This window comes from Lolium rigidum, chromosome 7 (assembly GCF_022539505.1).
Source record: "Lolium rigidum isolate FL_2022 chromosome 7, APGP_CSIRO_Lrig_0.1, whole genome shotgun sequence".
In the NCBI taxonomy this organism is placed as follows: Eukaryota; Viridiplantae; Streptophyta; class Magnoliopsida; order Poales; family Poaceae; genus Lolium; species Lolium rigidum.
The window spans coordinates 7,397,841-7,407,663 of NC_061514.1; the positions used below are offsets into that span (position 1 = coordinate 7,397,841).

At 34.1% G+C, this 9,823-nt stretch overlaps 4 protein-coding genes across 4 annotated transcripts in view; 1 reads left to right on the plus strand and 3 right to left on the minus strand.

The window, feature by feature from the left end:
* Positions 1 to 1,058: 1,058 nt before the first annotated feature.
* The window catches only part of LOC124669605 (DNA-directed RNA polymerase subunit beta''-like), a 23,125-nt gene continuing 14,360 nt past the window's right edge, over positions 1,059 to 9,823 (plus strand). The window contains exon 1 of the mRNA XM_047206192.1: positions 1,059 to 1,448. Coding sequence (XP_047062148.1) covers positions 1,409 to 1,448 — 40 coding nt within the window. The 5' untranslated portion in view covers positions 1,059 to 1,408. The remainder of the gene's footprint in view (positions 1,449 to 9,823) is intronic.
* Positions 1,759 to 3,935, minus strand: LOC124669606 (NAD(P)H-quinone oxidoreductase chain 4, chloroplastic). The gene has a single exon (XM_047206193.1). It carries the CDS (start codon positions 3,292 to 3,294, stop codon positions 1,786 to 1,788), a length of 1,509 nt encoding a protein of 502 aa, XP_047062149.1. The 5' UTR covers positions 3,295 to 3,935; the 3' UTR covers positions 1,759 to 1,785.
* On the minus strand, positions 4,053 to 9,378 carry LOC124669611 (NAD(P)H-quinone oxidoreductase subunit 1, chloroplastic-like). Its single transcript, XM_047206196.1, has 2 exons — positions 9,049 to 9,378; positions 4,053 to 6,506 (listed from the first exon to the last, which is right to left on the minus strand). The coding sequence occupies exons 1-2, from the start codon at positions 9,252 to 9,254 to the stop codon at positions 5,969 to 5,971; spliced, it is 744 nt and encodes a 247-aa protein (XP_047062152.1). The 5' UTR covers positions 9,255 to 9,378; the 3' UTR covers positions 4,053 to 5,968.
* LOC124669610 (NAD(P)H-quinone oxidoreductase subunit 1, chloroplastic) lies at positions 6,972 to 9,080 on the minus strand. The gene has a single exon (XM_047206195.1). The coding sequence runs from the start codon at positions 8,069 to 8,071 to the stop codon at positions 7,508 to 7,510; it is 564 nt and encodes a 187-aa protein (XP_047062151.1). The 5' UTR covers positions 8,072 to 9,080; the 3' UTR covers positions 6,972 to 7,507.

A 9,823-nucleotide genomic window follows, 5' to 3' on the forward strand; every position in this document is an offset into this window, starting at 1 on the left:
TGATTCTAGTCCAAAATGATCAATATGTAAAATCTGAACAAGTAATTGCGGAGATTCGTGCCGGAACCCCCACTTTACATTTTAAAGAAAGGGTACAAAAGCATATTTATTCCGAATCAGACGGCGAAATGCAATTGGAGTACTGATGTTTACCATGCGCCCGAATATCAATATGGTAATCTTCGTCGATTACCAAAAACAAGCCATTTATGGATATTGTCAGTAAGTAGATGCAGATCCAGTATAGCGTCTTTTTCACTCCACAAGGATCAAGATCAAATGAATACTTATGGTAAAAAAGATAGGGAAATTTTTGATTATTCAACGTTGGTTCGAATCATGCCTAATGGCCATTGGAATTTGATCTATCCTTCTATTTTTAAAGAGAATTCAGATTTGTTAGCGAAAAAGCGAAGAAATAGGTTCGTCATTCCATTACAATATCATCAAGAACAAGAGAAAGAACTAATATCCTGTTTGGGGATTTCGATTGAAATACCCTTTATGGGTGTTTTACGTAGAAATACTATTTTTGCTTATTTTGACGATCCACGATACAGAAAAAGATAAAAAGGGTTCCGGAATTGTTAAATTTAGATATAGGACCCTAGAGGAAGAATATAGGACTCGAGAAGAAGACTCAGAAGACGAATATGAGACCCTAGAAGAGGAATATAGGACCCGAGAGGACGAATACGAATATGAAACCCTAGAAGACGAATATGGAAGCCCAGAGAACGAATATGGGAACCCAGAGAACGAATATAGGACTTTAGAGAAAGACTCAGAAGACGAATATGGGAGCCCAGAGAGTAAATATAGGACCCGAGAGGGCAAATATGGAACTCTAGAGGAAGACTCAGAAGACGACTATGGGAGTCCCGGGGAAAGCTCAGAGGACAAATATGGGACTTTAGAGGAAGACTTAGAAGAGGAATCCGAGGACGAATACGAGAGCCCAGAGGAAGATTCTATCTTCAAAAAGGAAGGTTTGATTGAGCATCGAGGAACAAAAGAATTTAGTCTAAAATACCAAAAAAGTAGATCGGTTTTTTTCATTCTTCAAGAACTGCATATCTTGCCGAGATCCTCATCCCTAAAGGTACTTGACAATAGTATTATTGGAGTGGATACACAACTCACAAAAAATACAAGAAGTCGACTAGGTGGACTGGTCCGAGTGAAGAGAAAAAAAAGCCATACAGAACTCAAAATATTTTCCGGCGATATTCATTTTCCTGAAGAGGCAGATAAGGTATTAGGCGGCTGTTTGATACCACCAGAAAGACAAAAAAAGGATTCTAAGGAATCAAAAAAAAGCAAAAATTGGGTCTATGTTCAACGGAAAAAAATTATCAAGAGCAAGGAAAAGTATTTTGTTTCCATTCGCCCTGCAGTCGCATATGAAATGGACGAAGGGAGAAATTTAGCAACACTTTTCCCGCAAGATCTCTTGCAAGAAGAAGATAATCTCCAACTTCGACTTGTCAATTTTATTTCTCATGAAAATAGCAAGTTAACTCAAAGAATTTATCACACAAATAGTCAATTTGTTAGAACTTGCTTAGTAGTGAATTGGGAACAAGAAAAAAAAGAGAAGGCTGAGTGCTTCCCTTGTTGAGGTAAGAGCAAATGATCTTATTCGCGATTTCCTAAGAATTGAGTTAATCAAGTGCACTATTTCATATACACGAAAAAGGTATGATAGGACAAGTGCAGGACCAATTCCTCATAATAGGTTAGATCGCACCAATCCCTCATTAATAGACCGGACTGGTAAAAAACCTATTTAGGATAATAATTGGATACGAGAGCCTCCACCCTGTCAATGGATAGGGAGAGAACAAAATCTGGATAAATACCAATTCCTATTACTGGTAAAAAGATACAGATTAAAATAAAGAGTTCTCGTGGTCCAGAATCCACAAAATTTGCGTTTGGAACATTAAATAGCTTGTATCCATAGAACATCTGGCGTAACATAGATAATAAATAAATAGGAGTTAATATCATTCCTATTGCCATTACAAAAGTAATTAGCATTTTTGGCATTAACAGAAATTTTGGACTAGTAATTAGGCCAAAAAAGACTACTAATTCTGCGACAAAACCACTCATTCCTGGTAAGGCAAGAGAAGCCATTGAAAAGCTACTAAACATAGTAAAAATTTTTGGCATTGGGATAGATATTCCTCCCAGTTCTTCGAGATAAACAAGACGCATTCTATCGGAAGCCGTTCCTGCCAAGAAAAAAAGTGTAGCACCAATAAATCCATGGGATAATATTTGTAAAATAGCTCCATTGAGTCCAATGTTGGTTATGGAACCAATTCCTATAATTATGAAACCCATGTGAGATATAGAGGAATAGGCTATTCTTTTTTTGAAATTTCGTTGACCAAGAGAAGTTGAAGCTGCATAGATTATTTGGATCGCTCCTATTATTACTAACCAGGGCGAAAATAGATAATGAGCATGAGGTAACAATTCCATGTTGATCCGAATCAATCCATATGCTCCCATCTTTAATAAGATTCCCGCTAAAAGCATACATGTACTATAATGCGCTTCCCCATGGGTGTCGGGTAACCACGTATGTAGGGGTATAATTGGCAATTTGACAGCATAAGCAATAAGGAAGCCAAAATATAAAAGTATTTCCAAGGTTGCAGGGTATGATTGATTAATTAATCTTTCCAAATCTAATCCCAGTTCGTTGGAACCATAACCATATAAGCCCATACCCAGAACTCCGATTAAGAAAAAGATGGAGCCGCCTGCAGTATACAAAATAAACTTTGTAGCTGAATATAGACGCCTCTTTCCCCCCCACATGGATAAAAGTAAGTAAACAGGAATTAATTCTAACTCCCACATGATAAAAAAAAGTAAAAGGTCTCGCGAAGAAAATAATCCTATTTGACCACTATACATTGCTAGCATCAAGAAATAGAATAATCGCGAATTCCGGGTAACTGGCCAAGCTGCTAAAGTAGCTAAAGTAGTGATAAATCCTGTCAATAAAATAGATCCTAATGAAAGTCCATCGATTCCCAATCTCCAGTGGAAATCGAAGATATCTATCCATTTATAATCCTCCTTTAATTGGATTAAAGGATCCTCCAGTTGGAAATGATAGCAGAATGCATAAGTCATTAGAAGGAATTCTAATAAACAAATGGATATAGTATACCACCTAACTATTTTGTTTCCCCTATGAGGTAAAAAGAAAATTAATGAACCTGCAAATATCGGCAAAACAACAAGTATTGTTAACCAAGGAAAATAACTCATGATAAAGTGGTAAAGACAAGATACGTTTTGACCAGAAAAGCCCGTGCTCGATTATTTCGAGCACAGGCTTCTTCGGTAAAGAGGAATCAGACGATTCAAATGAAGTTTTTTGTAACGTATCAATAAGATAAAGCCATGCTACGGGTTGTTTCAGGCCCTAAATAAACGCGTACACTTAAAAAATCCGTCGGGCAAGCGGATTCGCATCTCTTACAACCCACACAATCTTCAGTTCTCGGGGCAGAAGCTATTTGCTTGGCTTTACATCCATCCCAGGGTATCATTTCTAATACATCTGTTGGACAAGCTCGTACACATTGAGTGCATCCTATACATGTATCGTAAATTTTTACGGAATGTGACATTGGATCTATAAATTTTTCTTTTCAACATAAAAATTTTCGATCTGGTAAAAATAAAATTAGTATTATATGAGTAATATGTATTGTAGACACCAGACGAAGCAATGGTTTATCCAAACTTCAAAAATAGATTACTATTTTTGAATCCGTTTGTGAGAAAGCGTGAAAAGAGCCAAGAGACTTGAATTTTTGACTTCAACAATCAGAATTATACTAATTGTACATATGAATTCGAATTAGCCAATAAATTGGCTATCCTCTTTTCAATATAAATTATTGCAATATTGAAATTGCAATATCAATGAATTACAAAAATTCCTTTAAGTTAAAAAAGAATACTATGCAATAACCTACTTAAAGAGAATTTATATTCTCAAATAATACTAAGAAAAACTATAGTATAGTATAGTATTGATTTCTATTCATCTTAATATTCCATATTGTTATATGTGCGCCTTTGTTTAGAGGATTGTATGTCTACTTAATTAAAAAGTCCAATTATTCCATAGTCTAATTATTCAATAAATTAGATTGATTGATACGAGTCGATTTCCTATTACGATGGATAGAAGAAAGAATGGATAGTCCAATAGCGGCCTCAGCAGCCGCAAGGGCTATCACAAAAATTGCGAAAATGTCTCCTTTTAATTGGCGACTATCAAATAGATCAGAAAATGTTACGAGATTTAGATTAATTGAATTAAGTATAAGTTCAAGACATATTAGAGCTCTAACCATGTTTCGGCTTGTGATCAATCCATAGATACCAATCGAAAATAAATAGACACTCAAAAAAAGTACAAGCTCAAACATCATTAATTAACTCCTTATCAATCCCGATTCATTTCAATATGAGGACAAGAATTGAACCGATTTAATTAATTACAATAGAACAATTACACAACAAAAGAGAAAAGAAAGAAGTTATTTGTTGGCGGTAGATGGTTTTTACTAAATCAAAATTGTGATTCTTTAGTTATTTATTTTAGATTTGCAATTCTTATAATTTTTACTCTTTCTAAGTTTTCTTATTGCCGAGCCATAGTAATTGCACCTATTAAAGAAACTAGAAGAATTATGGAAATGAGTTCAAACGGAAGATAAAAATCGGTTGCTAAATGAATCCCAATTTGTTGAACATTATTTATGAGACCCTGTTCTACTATTTGGTTTGATCTTGTCGTCCAAAGAATTCCATACCATGATGTATCTGGGATAGTAGTCATTAGTGAAAAAACAATAGTTATACAAACGATTGAAGTAAACCCATCTCCAATAGTCCAATAATTCTTATCTTTAGACCATTCTGAGCCATTTACGAACATGACAGCGAATATGATCAAGACATTTATGGCTCCCACATAAATAAGAAGTTGTGCCACAGCTACAAAGTAGGAATTTAATAAAAAATAGAATAAGGATATACAAACAAGAACTAATCCCAACGAAAAGGCAGAATAAATGGGGTTGGTAAGTAATACTACTCCTAGACCTCCTAGTAGAAGAACAAAGCCCCCAAATAGCATAAGAATCTCATGTATTGGTCCAGGTAAATCCATTATGGATAAAAAGAAATTAAAATAGTATAAAATTTTTCATGAACTGACTAAAACTAAAGGATTCCAGGAAGTAAAAAGGGATTAGGATATTTTTATAACAAAAAAAAATATGAGTTTAGTAATCAGTAATAGTTCTTGAATTCGACGATTTCTCTTCGTCTATTTTATTTTCAGTCGAATTCCTAATTGTTTGAATTGTGTAATCTTCCATTATGGAGATGGGTAACCGGCTTAAAGCAATTTGATTGTAATTCAATTCATGACGATCATAAGTAGAAAGTTCATATTCTTCAGTCATTGATAAACAGTTTGTCGGACAGTACTCAACACAATTGCCACAAAATATACAAACTCCGAAATCAATACTATAATTAAGCAACTGTTTCCTTTTAATATCCTTTTTAAATCTCCAATCCACAAGGGGTAGATCTATCGGACATACCCGAACACATACTTCACAAGCAATACATTTATCAAATTCAAAGTGGATTCGCCCCCGGAAACGTTCCGGTGTAATTGATTTTTCATAAGGGTAATGAATCGTTATAGGTAAACGATTTGTGTGGGATAAGGTAGTTATGAAACTTTGACCAATGTACCTTGTAGCACGTATTGTTTGTTGACCATAACTCATGAACCCAGTTATCATGGGGAACATATTCATTCTATATCTATGAAAAAGATATGTTTCTTTCTCTTGTTTGACAGAGCCTTTGTGTTGAAAATATTCTTACTGTTATTGTATTATTTTCTTTATAGTGAAACAAGTTGGAAAGAAGTTGTTAATAAGAGATTGCCCAAGGAAATAGGTAAAAGAAATTTCCATCCAAGATTTAATAACTGATCCATTCTCATCCTGGGTAAAGTCCATCTTATTGTGATAGAAATGAAGAGAAATAAATAAGCTTTAGTTAATGTAATAAAGATACCCATTGTTATTTCCAAAATTCCAACTGCGTTATTCATTTTGAAAAAATCAAAAAAGGATATATAGGGAATAGATAAATCCCACCCACCTAAGTAGAGAACTGTTACAAATAAAGAGGAAACTAATAAATTTAGGTAAGAAACAAGATAAAATAAAGCATATTTTATACCGGAATATTCGGTTTGATAACCTGCTACTAATTCTTCCTCCGCTTCTGGTAAATCAAAGGGTAATCTTTCACATTCTGCCAAAGAAGAAATTAGAAAAACCAGAAAACCTATAGGCTGGCGCCAAATATTCCATCCAAAAAACCCATATTTAGACTGTGCTTCAACTATATCAACTGTACTTGAACTGTTAGATAATCATAGTCGATGATAACATCACAGTTCCCACCGCTATTCCAAAACCGTACATGAAACCTTAGCTTCATACGGCTTCTCTATGATCAGAAAAAAAAGAAGACTGTTTCGTTTCGTTATTAGCCTCCGTAGCGTAGATAGAATTAGGGAAAATAAAATATATTGAAAAGTCCTAAATTAGACCAAAGGAATTCTGTCTGCTAGAATAAAAAAAAGCGCTTCCGAATTGATCTCATCCTTTATAATATAAGAAATTTTTTTCTTTGTTCAGTAATAACTTAATCTTGGAATAAAACACTTGTTATAGTAATTAAATTAATAAATGAAAAGATTTAGGCATTAGTTTATAAGGAATTCTGTATGAATATGTATTAGAGGAAGGAATAATTCCAATTTTTTTGGATTGCACTCCATATCTTTTGTCCTACTCTTCTTTCCCTGGGTAGGGGTATTTAAAAAGAAAAAAGGGATAAAGGGTTAATTCGTTCTTTATAGCCATTTCTTTAACAAGTGAATAGGAATATACTCTGGATCGGAATCTGAAGAAAGTACTACTTGATAATTTCCACAAATTTCAAGTCCTTATTATGATTCCTTTTATGGGGAAAAATCTCTAATGTCTTAGATTCTCCATTACTAATCCTTTATGTACTTTAGTGTTTCTAACCCTTCACTAACTTTTGATGGATTCTTCTTATTATTAATAGTAATAACTAGAAATGTTCTAGTAATGGAATTCCATATTGCGAATCCTTTATTCTTGCCTGCTTCAAGATATGATGACTAATTTAAAAAATCAACCTTGGGATAAAGAGTTTATACTGCTTATGTTTACTTCAACTTTTTCTTGTACGTAGGAAATGAGATTTTTTATTTTTACTACAAATTTTTAAGCTGTTTTGTTTCACTCATATAGCTATCTAGTTTAAATTATCAACCCGAATACAGAATAAGAAAAGGAAGATAAATAGTTAATGGATTTTAGAGGAAAAGGATCCTATTTTAACGAATCACACGTAGAGATATTGCTAGCACACAAAAAGTTAATGGTATTTCATAACTAATGGATTGAGCAGCAGCTCGTAGACCACCTGAAAAAGAATATTTATTATTTGAGCTATATCCTGCCATCAGAAGACCAATAGGAGCAATACTTGAAATGGCAATCCATAAAAAAACACCAATACTAAGATCGGCTAAAACAAAATGATATGCCAAAGGGATAACTAAAAAACTTAATAAAATTGATATGACTGCTATAGAGGGTCCAATGCTAAATAAAGGAATATCTCCTCGGGATGGTAAGATATCTTCTTTAAAAAGTAGTTTAGTCCCATCTGCTATAGCTTGAAGCAGTCCTAGGGGGCCAGCATATTCAGGACCAATACGTTGTTGTATCGATGCAGATATTTCTCTTTCTAACCACACAATTACGAGTACCTCTATTGTGATTCCCAAAAGGAGGCTCAAAATGGGTAGAATCGATATGAGTCCATAGACTTCTTTTAATAATTCTGATTTCGAAAAAGAATTGATAATTTCTACTTCTACCCTATCTATTATCATTTCAACGATCAACTTCCCCCATAATGATATCTATACTACCTAATATCGTCATGATATCAGCCAATTTCATTTTTTTAACTAGCTGAGGAAGAATTTGTAAATTAATAAAACCGGGCGGACGAATTTTCCATCTCCAGGGGAAAAGACTATCATCTCCTACTAGATAAATTCCTAATTCACCTTTTGGGGCTTCCACTCTTACATAAAGCTCTTGCTTTGATAATTCAAAATTGGGTGAAGGTTTTTTACCAAGAAATTTATATTCAAAATCATTCCATTCGGAAGTCTTTGCTTTCTTAAAGCGTCGGACTTCTAAATTCTCATAAGGGCCTCCAGGAATTTTTTCTATAGCTTGTTGAATTATTTTGATGGATTCCCTCATTTCACTGATTCGTACTAAATAGCGAGCTAACGAATCCCCTTCTTTTTGCCATTGGACTTTCCAATCAAATTGGTTGTAAGACTCATAAAGATCTACTTTACGAAGATCCCATTGTATTCCAGAAGCTCGTAACATTGGTCCTGATAAGCCCCAATTTACTGCTTCTTCGCCACTAATAAAACCTACTCCCTCAACTCGCTCTAAAAAAATGGGATTCTGTTTAATAAGTTGTTGATATTCAATAATTCCGCGTAAAAAATAATCACAGAAATCTAAACATTTATCGATCCATCCATAAGGTAGATCCGCGGCTACTCCTCCGATGCGAAAGTAATTGTGCATCATTCGCATACCTGTAGCAGCTTCAAATAGATCGTATATCAATTCTCTCTCTCTAAAAATATAGAAAAAAGGGGTCTGTGCCCCGAGATCCGCCATAAAAGGCCCAAGCCATAACAAGTGAGAAGCTATACGGCTCAACTCTAACATAATTACCCTAATATAGCTGGCTCTTTGGGGTATTTGAATATTCTCTAAGAATTCTGGTGCATTTACTGTTATTGCTTCCGTAAACATAGTAGCTAAATAATCCCACCGTGTTACATAAGGTAAGTATTGTATAATAGTTCTGTTTTCCGCGATTTTTTCCATTCCTCTGTGTAAATAGCCTAATATGGGTTCACAATCAATAACATCCTCACCATCGAGAGTAACGATCAGTCGAAGAACACCATGCATTGATGGGTGTTGAGGGCCCATATTGACTATCATGAGATCTTTTCTTGTAAGCGGTAGACTCATATCCTTAATTCATTATTCCATGAAAATGGATTATTCCATGAATTCCTCAAAACGAGGCTCATCAAAATGCAAAATCTAAGACTACTATAAGACTACTAAGAAAATAAGAAAAAAATTAGAACGATTAAATTACTGCTCCCGAATATTCAACTGACTGATTAATTTCTTATAACGTACTCTATTTTTCTTTGCCAAATAAGCCAGCAAACGTCGACGTTTTCCCAAAAGTATTCGTAGACCTCTTTCCGATGAAAAATCTTTTTGTGTAATTCCAAATGTGAAGCAAGTCTCCGTATCTTATTGGTGAAACTGAATACTTGAAATTCAACAGAACCCCTGTTTTCTTCTTTTTCTTCTTTAACCATAAATCCCAAAATTTTTCTACCTCCTTTCTTTTTCATATATTTTTCTGATCAGGAAAAATAAAAAATTATGTCAGTTATTTTGAAGTTATTCTAATCTCGTACACACAAAAATTTGCAATTATTCATCTACTGCTGGAATTTGGATTTATTTTATCGATGCAAATTAGATTTGGATAGAAGAGTACATTCTTTCTAATATTTTAG

Coding starts and splice junctions, on each gene's coding strand:
- LOC124669606 (XM_047206193.1), bottom strand. CDS start 3,294: ATGAGTTATTTTCCTTGGTTAACAATACTTGTTGTTTTGCCGATATTT.
- LOC124669611 (XM_047206196.1), bottom strand. CDS start 9,254: ATGAGTCTACCGCTTACAAGAAAAGATCTCATGATAGTCAATATGGGC. Junction 6,507..9,048: donor TACTTACCTTATGTAACACG/GTGGGATTATTT, acceptor TCGACTATGATT/ATCTAACAGTTCAAGTACAG.
- LOC124669610 (XM_047206195.1), bottom strand. CDS start 8,071: ATGATAATAGATAGGGTAGAAGTAGAAATTATCAATTCTTTTTCGAAA.